This window comes from Theropithecus gelada, chromosome 1 (genome assembly GCF_003255815.1).
Source record: "Theropithecus gelada isolate Dixy chromosome 1, Tgel_1.0, whole genome shotgun sequence".
In the NCBI taxonomy this organism is placed as follows: domain Eukaryota; kingdom Metazoa; phylum Chordata; class Mammalia; order Primates; family Cercopithecidae; genus Theropithecus; species Theropithecus gelada.
Genome location: NC_037668.1, coordinates 53,875,622 through 53,888,118, shown reverse-complemented (window position 1 = coordinate 53,888,118; position 12,497 = coordinate 53,875,622). Strand labels below are relative to the sequence as shown.

The window sequence follows — 12,497 nt, the reverse complement described above, 5'->3', positions numbered from 1 at the left end:
TATCCTATACCCTGATGACCCTTCCCACATTCTACCTTGTATTACGGTAAACTTGTATACATGTTTTTGTCCTAATCAGCCTGTAAGCACCTTGACTGCTCTGTCTTCACAAAGAATATCTTACATGTGCACAACCACTTCATCTGTTGCCTCACTTGACCCTCACAATGGAGCTGTGAGGGAGGTACTTTCTGCTGGAGACAGACATGGAGCAGGGAACTGATTTGCTGTCTCTCAGCAATAAAGGTTTACTGCATGGATAAGGATGACAAATGAGAATTCTGGACTATCCCCCCTGGCTCCTGAATAATTCCAGGCATTCAAGGGTACTTCTCTTCTGCTATTATAATGAATTACATGTGGAGCTATGAAGACTTCGGGCTTGAACAGCTGCCGCTAGAGCTCTCCATCTTGCTGGAAGGGCTTCTTGCAGGCCTTGGTCAGGAGGCTCCCTGGGTGCTACATACAGGATTTTTTTGAGGATATGGAGATGCGCAGGACACAATCCCAGCAATCCAGGTGCTTACAGGCTGATTATACAGCCATGCACACAGAGTGCCATAATACAAAATAGGATGTGGTAAGGTTCATGCAAGTTCAGGGGAGAAAGCAAGTGTGGCTGATGAACATCACGGAGCAGTGACCTTCATGGACAGAATTTGAGCTGGCCCTTTAACCCATGAGGAGGATTCAAACAGAGGTGAGGTGTATGGGGGGCAGGGAGAATATTCCAGCAGTGGGAGTAATGAGCAAAGATGCATGGAACTGAAGAGCCTGTTCAGGCCAGAGTAAGTCCACCTGGAGCAGTGGGGTTTGAGAATTTCCTGTCTAAGGCCTCCCTTACCTCTCTAAGGCTGTTTCTTATTCTGTAAAACTGGGATAAGAGTACCCACCTCACTGGGTTGTTTGAGGAAAAATGAGATAATGAATTTCCAGCCTACTGCTTGGCTATTAACTGTTAGCTTTTCTATCACCACCATTTGTGCACTGGGTTAAGTAGTCTAAGTTCTGGCAGAACAGAAAGGATGGGGCGCACTCAGCAACAGAGGGAGGAAATATGGAGCTAGCTAAAGCCACTTCATGAGGCGCAAGCAAGGATGGGGGGCACTCAACAACAGAGGGAGGAAATACAGAGCTAGCTAAAGCCACTTCATGAGGCGCAAGCTTCTTCCAGATGGCGTCAGAGTGTGTGCCAGCAATGGGGGCTGTAGCCCAGGGGGCTGTAGCTAATTCCTATCTGAGAGGAATCAGCAGTTCATTGTTCAGATAGCAGAGTTGGGAGGGTGCCTACTCGTCATTTTACAGAAAATGACAGCAAGGCTGAGATGGCTGAAGTTCCCTTGGCTTCTCCACTAAGGTAATTTCTTGAGAGTACAGTGTGAAGTCTATCTTGTGCCTGTGTATAAGCTTTACTTTCTAGGGGTGGAAAAGCTGGTGACCTGTATCTGGATACCTGTCTATCCAGCTTCCACATGGTCTGGATCTACCGTTTCAATCTCAGAGACGTTTCCGGTTCTTCTCAAGTACTTACCCTTGGGAAATCCAAGCTAACAGAAGTCCTAGAGGTCAACTTTTCTCTCCCTGACCATTTGTCTCCTCTCTTTGTATAATGACCAATCGGGGTAAGTGAGGGCATTAATTCTTTCCTTAGAGACTTTTTGTACAGACTTTATCCAATCTTGGTGCAAGGGCTCCAAGAAGCTCACTTTGAGAAATATGATTCTAACCTGTGAATCTAAATCCTCCTGGGCATTATCCCTCTGTGCTCTTATTCTCTCCTTGGTAGAATCAGAGAACAAGACGTAATAGTCCCTCCAGTACTTAAATCTAAAAGTCCTCCACCACTCTGCGGGCACCTGGAGAGAGGCTGGAGGTCCTTGGCTTCAAAACATTAGCCAGTAAAAAGTCCTTCCCCAAGCTGCAACCAGCTAGCCCAGGTTAGCAGCATGAGGAATGCATTTCTGAGGGCTGCCCTCAGGCAGAGAAGGACACCTCCGACCAGAAACATGATATTCTGAAGCACCCTCAGAGTCTCCTTGCCTGGGGAGTTGTACTGGGGACAGGATGCGCAGGGTGCTTTTTCAGAGATAGGAGTCTGAGGAAAGGCCCAGAGACACACATGTGGGGAACAATATTGGCCACTATTCTTGAAAAATGAACTCTGTTCCAGGCACTGCACTCAGCACTTGATATGTGTTAGCTTACTGAATCCCTATCACAAACCTCCAAGGTATGTATTACTGTAAACACCACTTCTCTCATTTTACAGGTGAGGAAAATGATGCACTGAGGGGGTTAAGTAACTGTACAGTCACATAGCTATGTAGGCAGTGCCAATATTCAAAGTCATGAACGTCTGAGACATTAACTCAAGCTTTTAGGCCAAGGCAGGAGGCTCGCTTGAGCCCAAGTGCTGGGCAACATGGCGAGACCCCATTTCCACATACATGCATATATACATACATACATACATACATAACTCAAGCTTTTATCCTAAGACAGTGACAACCTGAAGAGCACAAGAACTATAACGTTCAGTCCAGCCTGTTTAAATTGTGACAAATGTACTACAGGAAGCTTTGTGGGAACATGTGTCTTTTCCCTTTCTAATATCATCCTTGGAGATGAGGTGAACAAACACTTTTTACTCATCTCCATCAATGACCTCTCAAGGACCTACCATCCATGCAACTTGTGATTGAGGATCAGCTGCTCTGCACTCCACACACCCCCTCCCTGGCCTGATTCCCTATTTGTCCCTGCCTCCTTGCTGACAAGTCCTACTGCATCATAGTCAAGATCTCCCTTTGCCAGCCTTTAAAACTGGTTAGGTGGCCGGGCGTGGTGGCTCACACCTATAATCCCAGCACTTTGGGAGGCTGAGGCGGGCAGATCACCTGAGGTCAGGAGTTTGAGACCAGACTGGCCAACATGGCAAAACCCCGTCTCTACTAAAAATATAAAAATTAGCCAGGAGTGGTGGCATGTGCCTGTAATCCCAGCTACTGGGGAGGCTGAGGCAGGAGAATTGCTTGAACCTGGGAGGTGGAGGTTGCAGTGAGCTCAGATCATGCCACTGCACTCCAGCCCCATTTCAAAAAAGAAAAAGAAAAAGAAAGAAAGAAAGAAAAAAAAGACTGGCTAGGTGACCACCTGGAGACTGTCATGGTCCATTCAGATACCAAGGTCTGGCTCCCAACAACTTGTAGCCAAGTCCCTGCTTCCCTTAGGATCCACCAGCTGCCTTCCTCCTATTAAGCGACTCCAGGTCCAGAGCCTAGCCCCTTGCCCTGGCTTCCTGCAGAGAATAGGGACACATTGGGCAGGGCCTAGAGACAGAGCAGTTCATATTTTGACAATGGGAATTTGGGTGATAGGGCAAGAGCACAGACATACAGGTAGGAAACTGGAGGGCATGGAACAAGTAACTGGGAAGAGTCCAGTTTGGTCACACTACAGAGTCTGTAAAAGGGAGACATGAGAAAAGCCTGGAAAGACCTTTCTGGTCTGAAAACAAACTGGTGAGGATGCCATTAGTCTGGATTCTCCCCTTAGTATGTCTGCCAAGGTGATACAATCTCTAGAAACAGAGCTTTGAAGCCTCTGGGGTAGAGAAAGCCTAGCCAGGACCTCCAAGGGCTCCTGCTGGAGAAGGCTTCAAGATAATCAATATCTCTATTATAACTTTGGTTTCCTTGTTCTAAAAACAGAGGCAATAATCATAGTATCTGCCTTAAAGCAGTTCATAGAATTTACCGAAAGGATGCCTGACATGTGGTAAGAGCTCAATAAAAGTTTGCAAATATAGGACAGGCGCAGTGGCTCATGCCTGTAATCCTAGTACTTTTGGAGGCCAAGGCGGGTGGATCACCTGAGGTCAGGATTTTGAGACCAGCCTGGCCAACATGGTGAAACCCTGTTTCTACTAAGTCTGAGTGTGGCAGCATATGCCTGTAGTCCCAGCTACATAGGAGGCAGAGGTTGCAGTGAGCCAAGATTGTGCCACTGTGCTCCAGCGACAAAGCGAGATTCCGTCTCAAAAAAAAAAAAAAAAAAAAAAAAAAAGGTTTGCAGATATGATCCATAGGTAAAAATGGAACACTTAATAGTTGACCTCAAACACCTCCCACCCCATCCCAGGAAACAGCAGAACAATTGCTATGGCCACAACCTATGTGTCTTGGTTCCTAAAAATATTATTATTTGTACTTATTTGTTTTAGCCTACAAGAAACAAGAGTTTCAGGCTGGGTGCGGTGGTTCACGCCTGTAATCCCAGCACTTTGGGAGGTCGAGGCTGGCGGATCACCTGAGGTCGGGGGTTTGAGACCAGCCTGACCAACATGGAGAAACCCCATCTCTACTAAAAATATAAAACTAGCCAGGTGTGGTGGCGCATGCCTGTAATGCCAGCCACTCGGGAGGCTGAGGCAGGAGAATCGCTTGAACCCGGGAGGCGGAGGTTGCAGTGAGCCGAGATCGCGCCATTGCATTCCAGCCTGGGCAACAAGAGCGAAACTCCGTTTCTAAAATAAAGAAAGAAACAAGAGTTTCATAATTACATTATCAACATTGCCACTAACAATAAACCTCTTAAGTAATGTTTAAGTTTGTGTTGCAGTTTGTATTATCCTGAGAAGAAATTCCACTAAAGATGAATAGCAGAGAACTGTGTTCAGGTAAGCTGAATTAATTCCTTTCTCTGGGGAGTTATGTTATCACCTTGATATAGTTAGTTTGACTTGTTTCTATTTCAACTTTTGTTTTTATCCCATCTTCACTCCCCCCCGTCCTTACTGCCACCACCCTACCTCGAGGCACATCCTCTCTCACCTGGACTACTGCAGGAGTTCTGTCTCTTGGCTTTAACTCCAGCCCCTTGAAAATTCTGAATGATTTTTACAAAATGCAACTCAGATCCTGTCATCCCCTGATTAAAGTCCTTCAGCTTTGTTACCATGACCTACAAGGCTCTATATTAGCCAAGGTCTGACTCTAGTCTCATTTCATGCCCTTCTCCCTTGGCACACTGACCTCCTTTTTGTTCTTCTAAGACCCGAACTTTAACCTCAGTCTCTTTGCATTCTCTTCATTACTTTCTTTTTCTTTTTTTTTTTTTTTTTGAGACGGAGTCTCGCTGTGTCACCCAGGCTGGAGTGCAGTGGCCGGATCTCAGCTCACTGCAAGCTCCACCTCCCGGGTTCACGCCATTCTCCTGCCTCAGCCTCCCGAGTAGCTGGGACTACAGGCGCCCACCACCTCGCCCGGCTAAGTTTTTGTATTTTTAGTAGAGACGGGGTTTCACTGTGTTAGCCAGGATGGTCTCGATCTCCTGACCTCGTGATCCGCCCGTCTCGGCCTCCCAAAGTGCTGGGATTACAGGCTTGAGCCACCGCGCCCGGCCCTCTTCATTACTTTCTAGCACATCTCTCTGTATTCTTCACTGCCTTATTACAATTGGAACTTATATATTTGTTTACTTGTTTATTTCTGTCTCCTCAAGAATACAAGTTCCACAAAGGTAGAGATCTTGTCCGTCTGGCTAACTATTGACTCTCCTGTGCCTAATACAGTGCCTGATTCATACTACTCAATAAATACTTATCGAATAAATGAAACTTGAGTTAACTCCTCTGACAACCATGTGCAAAGTATCTGAGAAATGTGAAATTACTATAAAAGACATCTGAGCAGCCCAAGTAGAGATAAAAACACAAAAACTCATGCACCAAGCTCCTCTGGGCTTCATCCAGAGCCAATTCACTCTCATTTTATATACATAATTCCAACAAGCTTGACTAACTAGTTTCCTTGTCTATAGCCGATTTAAAACAGTAAATACTATGGAAGAGGAGAGATACTGTCAAAATTAACTGTTGACAACAGTAGGAAATTAAAGAGGGAGGACACAGAAAAATATACATGAAATCTCAAACCCAGGTATTCTGGGACCATCTAACTTAGAGCAAACAGCCTTACCCCTCAAGGATATTGTTGTACAGTGAAGTATTTAAAGATAATTATTATTATCATAATAATCAGAATATGACAGCCAGGCATGGTGGCTCATGTCTATAATCCTAGCACTTGGGGAGGCCGAAGCAGGAGGATCACTTGAGCTTAAGTGTTCAAGACCAGCCTGGGCAACATAGTGAGAACTTATCTCTACAAAAAATACAAAAATTAGCCAGGCATGATGGTGTGTGCCCATAGTCCTAGCTACTCAGGAGGCTGCAGTAAGCAAAAGTTGCACAACTGCACTCCAGCCTGGGCAACAGTGAGACCCTGTTTGTAAAAAAAAATAAAAAATAGAATGTGATTATCCTAATCATCATCATTATTAGCAAGTGCCTGGTATATGGATGTCAATGAATTATGTACAAGATACATTTTAGAAATTTTTCCATCAAAAAAGGAGAAAGTTTTAGTTTTTAGAGGGATCTTTGGTCATATGGAAATATCTGATATTCATTCCCCACTGGCAGTAGATAATTGTGCTTTTGCTGTTTTTCTTTTCACTAATTCTAAACTTCTTTCAATTTCCTCATATTCTGAGACTAAGTAATTAAATACATGATCAAGTCTTTGTGATTTGATTGACTTATACCAGGAGTTATGGACTTGGGATTCAGGGGCAGATTTCAGCAGTTATGTGAACCCCTTTAAAGTATTCTATGTGTGGCCAGGCATGGCGGCTCCTGCCTGTAATCCCATCACTTTGGGAAGCCAAGGTGGGCGGAGCACCTGAGGTAAGGAGTTTGAGACCAGCCTGACTAACATGGAGAAACCCCATCTCTACTAAAAATACATCTCTACTAAAAATACGGGAGTGGTGGCACATGCCTGTAATCCCAGCTACTCGGGAGGCTGAGGCAGGAGAATCACTTGAACCTGGGAGGTGGAGGTTGCGTTGAGCCAAGATCGCACCACTGCACTCTAGCCTTGGCCACAAGAGTGAAACTCCATCTCAAAAAAAAAAAAAAAAAAAAAAGAAAAAGTATTCTATGTGTTACCATGATAAGTTTACAAATCTATACAAAATTCCACATTTGAGTGATCTGTAATTTTTCTAAGGAGATGGTCTGTGGCTTTCATTAGACTCTCCAAAGGGACCCCAATCCTAAGGAGATTAAGAATCCCTGACTCACATCATTATTTCCTTCCGGCATTATCTCTCCAGACTCAAGAAGCAGCACCAGCTTTGATTTTAAAATTCAGGTTCCTTAGGATGGACGCGGTGGCTCACGCCTGTAATCCCAGCACTTTGGGAGGCCGAGGTGGGCGGATCACCTTGAAGTCAGGAGTTTGAGACCAGCCTGGCCAACATGGTGAAACGCTGTCTCTACTGAAAATACAAAAATTAGCCAGGCATGGTAGCGCGTGCCTGTAATCCCAGCTAGTTGGGAGGCTGAGACAGAAGAATCGTTTGAACCTGGGAGGGGGAGGTTGCAGTGAGCCCAGATCACGCCACTATACTCCAGCCTGGGCAACAAGAGCAAAACTCCATCTCAAAATAAATAAATAAGATAAAATAAAATTCAGATTCCTTGGGACAGTTACTTAAGTCTCTCTGTCCCTCTGGTTCCATATATGAAAAATGAGGACACCAAACTTGCTCGGTTGTTAGGTTAAATAAGAAAACTTACACCTAAGTGCCCTTGTAGATCCTCAATATGTTAGCTACCACTACCATTATTATAAAGAGACCTAAGCATATACAGGTGACTCTACCTGCTAATAAAACCTGTTTCAAGATTTGGTGATGAAAACTGAAAGTCAAACTTCAAGTCTTGACACAACATAGTTTTACACAATGGAAAGACAATGCTATTTAGTTCTTAATCCCTACTGCTACAATCTTTTATTAGGGTAATACTTTAAAGGAATAATGGCCAATTTCTCTGAGAAGCCTTTTCCTCCTGAGTCTTTAAAAGATAAAAGACCTGTAGCTTAAATCCTATTCCAACCTCTTACTGATTATGTGTCCTTAACTAAATCATTTCTATTTGCTTACTTACATAAGGGATAGGGCTAATAAGACTTCTCTCATTGGGTTCTTGGGAACATTAAATGAGACGCAGCATGTAAAATGTTCGCAGTGCCTGACAAGTAGTAGATACTAAGTAGGTGGTAGCTACTATCATCATTATCATCATCTTATTAGGAAGTGCCTGGTATATAGTAAGGTGGTTGTCAATCAGTGCGAACTAATCTTTTCTTCCATCCCATCCCATCTGGCCAGCCCTGAACTCTTTCTTACCTGAAGCACGCTATGGTTCATCTGGAACTGCAGGATGGCCTCGAAGAGGTTCCAAAATGTATACTCTGGCCACAGAACAGGTTGGAACACCAGGCAGGAGTGAGAGGTCTGGGAAAGGAAGGGAGGAGAGTATGATTTAGTAACATGTTGCTGGGCTGCACCCCTGGTCAGTCCTCCAAGGAAAAAGCAGGCTAAGCAGGACCCAGAAGCCCTGAGATGAGAATGGTACAGGCATCCTGAGCTGTAGCTGCAGCTGCTGCTGGCCCTGATTCACTCACTAGTAGGGGGAGGAGTCATTTGAGGCAGCCAGATCACCTGCCTGTGGCAAAGCAGAACTAAAACGAGACTAGATCAACATTTCCACCAGGATTTTTCTAAGAGCCAATTTTAGGACTATGAAATAACATCTGGATTATGTTATTGGCTCTTGGCCCTTAGAGGGCATCTGGAAGACATACTGTCTGATAAAGGTCAGCAAGGAACAAATGGTAGCTGCCACTGTTATTTTTAAGTAGCAGCAGCAGGGCACAGTGGTTGAGAGCATGGGCTCTGGAGCTAGACTGCCTGGCTTTGAATTTTGGCTCCAACCATTTACCATTTATTCGAGCAGGGGTAATTTCACCTGGGCCTGAGATTCCTCAAATGTAAAACTGGATAATAGAAATAGGTAATTTTTGGGTACTGTTTAGATTAAATGAGATAACATATGTATAGCAAAGAGCCAGGTGTACTTTAATAATAATCACTGATGAAGAATCCCTTTTGGAACACTCTTGACAGCCACTGCCTGATATCTCTAGTGGTGAGGAGTTCAGTACATCATGGGGGATTACTAGTTGTCAGATAGCCTGTTTGGCTTTTTATGCTAAACGAATGTCACCTTCCCTACGACTTCTACCAAGGTCCCATGTATTTTTTCTGGAACAGGTTTGTTTCTTCTTCAAAGTGACATTCTTTCAAATATTTCAAGGCTAGATTAGAGCTGCCTGTTATCAGTTCCCAAAGTTGTAATGACTTGTTCAGAGTTTGTCTTTGCTAGCAAACTATAAGTTTCAAGACAGTAGGGATCATTTCTGACTCGGTCACTGCTATATTTCCAGATATAGAAGGAACTCAACATTTTTTCCCAAGGGAATACATTTGTCACTTGCTTCCCTTTTCCAGACCACTATCCTTTCCTCATTTTTTATAAGACATGAGATTCCTTGCTTTCCAGTTTGGCCTCTTCCAGTAAGTCCTCAAGTTTTTCAATGTAACTAACCTGTACACTGAGTAACTGACTCTGTAGTCTCTTAAAATTCAGCCCATCTGTAAACTTCCCAAACGTGATCTGAGCAGCACAGTGGGCCACAGAACCAATAGGTGCACATTGTACTTTTTTTTTTCAGACAGAGTCTCACTCTGTTGCCCAGGCTGGAGTGCAGTGGCACGATCTCGCCTCACTGCAACCTCCGCCTCCTGGATTCAAGTGATTCTCCCACCTCAGCCACCTAAGTAGCTGGGACTACAGGCACCTGCCACCATGCCGGGCTAATTTTTGTATTTTTAGTAGAGACAAGGGTGTTCACCATGTTGGCTGGACTGGTGTCAAACTCCTGACCTCAAGTGATCCACCTGCCTCAGCCTCCCAAAGTGCTGGGATTACAGGCGTGAGCCACCACGCCCCGCGTTAGCTCGTTTTTAAGATTGTGGTCCATTAAAATTTCTGGAGCTTTATCATGTGAGCTGCTTCCAAATAGAGTCTCTCTCTCCAACCTATCCTAGAACAAGGACTTCCCCTAGTTTTGTGCTATCCAGGGACCAAGTTAACAGGGGATGGAAACTTGAGTGTTTGCATATTGTTTATATCCCTCATGGACCATGTTTGCATAGGTATGGCCCTTTATCCTGAAGAGGAGGGACTAGTAACTGCAAGGCAAGCTTCTAACCCAGAGGGGCTAGGGTCCCTGGCAGGTTACCAAGGCAAGAGCTTAATCTCAGGGATGCAAGACAGAAGTCCCATTCCTTGAATAGGGGCACAATGAAGTTTTCACTACAGTTGGATTTGCAAAGCCAGCGACAGATGAGGAATGGACATCAAATATTATCAGACACAGCCTAGAGATGCTTCTCCAGATTTTAGCTTTCCCCTGAAGTACTCTGGCCCCGGCCTGTCTGGGAGTGGGGATGGACCACTCTAATCCATTCTGTGGATACAGTTGGTTTTCCCCATGACACAAACATAATAGTACTTGGAAATGACCAACCTGCCATAGCAAGAAGTCACTCAGCCGCACTTCTCCAGAAGTCCGTATCAAGATGTCAGGGTGAGGAGAGCGGTTGGTATAGAGGCACTTATCAAGCAGAGACTCAGAGATATCACTAAGGTGAGCAAGAGGAGACACAGAGAGGCACACATCCTGTAGTATTCTCTTTCTGTAGTATTCTCATGGTGAACTTCCATACATAGGCTTCCCAGTTTATACAATACCATCAAATACACTAGCCAATACTACGTGATACACAGAAGGCCCTCAACAAATGTTTGCTAAATTAATGAATGAATTTAAATCTTCACAACTACATAAGGTATTTCATTTCTTTTTTAAGAAAATACAATGTAAAATTCTTTCTTTTCTCTCTCTTTTTAAATTTTCTGCCTTTTTCCACCTGTTCTGATACATAAGGTATTTCTTTTTTTTTTTTTGAGACAGAGTCTCACAGTGTTCCCCAGACTGAAGTGCAGTCGCACGATCTTGGCTCACTGCAAGCACCGCCTCCTGGGTTCACGCCATTCTCCTGCCTCAGCCTCCCAAGTAGCTGGGCCTATAGGCACCCAGCTAATTTTTTTTTTTTTTTTGTATTTTTAGTAGAGACAAGGTTTCACCATGTTAGCCAGGATGGTCTCAATCTCCTGACCTAGTGATCTGCCTGCCTCGGCCTCCAAAAGTGCTGGGATTACAGGCGTGAGCCACCACGCTCAGCAGATACATAAGGTATTTCTATCCTCATTTTATAGATAAGGAAACTGAGGCTCAAAGATGAATAATTTGCTGAAAGTCATTTAGCCTCAGGCCCAAAACCAGATGCACCCACAAGAATATCTGTTGTCTTTTGCTTAAAACATCTTGTTTTTTAAGATACATATATCCTGTGACCCAGTATTTGATGAAATACTATGCAACTGCATTCTAAAAATAAAGATAATCGAAATGCACTGATTTGGAAAGATGTCCAAAATCTAATGTTAAATGTAAAAGGCAAGTTTCAGAAAATATATAGTATAAAACACACATACACACACATTCAAACATTCACACATGCATATAAGTACACATAAACAAAGAACAAAGTCTAAAAAGACACATCATACTATTAACAGTGGATTGGATAAGGAAGAAAAGACTCTCTTTTTACTTTATGCACTTCTGTTATTGTTTGAATTTGTGTAAATACCTTTTTTGGCCAGGTGTGGTGACTCATGCCTGTAATCCCAGTACTTTGGGAGGCTGAGGCAGGCAGATCACCTGTAATCAGGAGTTCAAGACCAGCCTGGCCAACAAGGTGAAACCCCATCTCTACCAAAAGTACAAAAATTAGCCAGATGTGGTGGCGTATGCCTGTAGTCCCAGCTACTTGGGAGGCTGAAGCAGGAGAATCACTGGAACCCGGGAGGTGGAGGTTGCAGTAAGCCCAGATTATGCCACTGAACTCCAGTCTGAGTGACAGAGCAAGGCTCTGTCTCAAAACACAAAAACACAAAACACTTTTTTTTCCAGACAGGGTCTCCCTCTGTTGCCCAGACTGGAGTGCAGTGGTGTGATCTCAGCTCACTGCTACCTCCACCTTCCATGCTCAAGCAATCCTCCCACCTCAGCTTCCCAGGTAGCTGGGACCACAGGTGTGCAACACCATGCTCAGCTAATTTATTTTTAAAACCTTAGTTAAGTCATATGCACCCCGAAACATTGCAAAAGTTCCACATTACTCAGGATTTTAAATAAACAGCAATATGATCAGTTCTCCTGTGTTTGATAAGAGCTACTTTCCCAAGCACACAGATGGTCAGAAAGGAGACAGAATTGAAGAAAACTGGTGACTGAAAGCATTTATCTGAAGTAAAAGTATCCTGTCCACAGAAAGAGGGCATGGCTGGTGTCTATTGGCTCCACGAATGCTGTTTACCTGTCCTACCAACTACCCAGAAGCAGAATTCAGAATGTCCAGGTAGTTAAGAGTTGCATCTTGGAAAGGGTCCA

At 44.1% G+C, this 12,497-nt stretch overlaps 1 protein-coding gene and 1 long non-coding RNA gene across 8 annotated transcripts in view; one reads left to right on the top strand and one right to left on the bottom strand.

Moving 5' to 3' along the window:
* The window catches only part of DHDDS (dehydrodolichyl diphosphate synthase subunit), a 43,884-nt gene that overhangs the window by 3,534 nt on the left and 27,853 nt on the right, over positions 1-12,497 (bottom strand). For all 7 annotated transcript variants that reach the window (XM_025366527.1, XM_025366469.1, XM_025366499.1 and 4 more), the window contains 2 exons: positions 10,506-10,620; positions 8,260-8,367 (listed from right to left, as the gene is read on the bottom strand). In XM_025366527.1, coding sequence (XP_025222312.1) covers positions 8,260-8,367; positions 10,506-10,620 — 223 coding nt within the window. The remainder of the gene's footprint in view (positions 1-8,259; positions 8,368-10,505; positions 10,621-12,497) is intronic.
* LOC112612276 lies at positions 214-5,617 on the top strand. Its single transcript, XR_003116837.1, has 3 exons — positions 214-700; positions 4,621-4,678; positions 5,503-5,617. It is a non-coding gene; the product is annotated as an uncharacterized LOC112612276 (long non-coding RNA).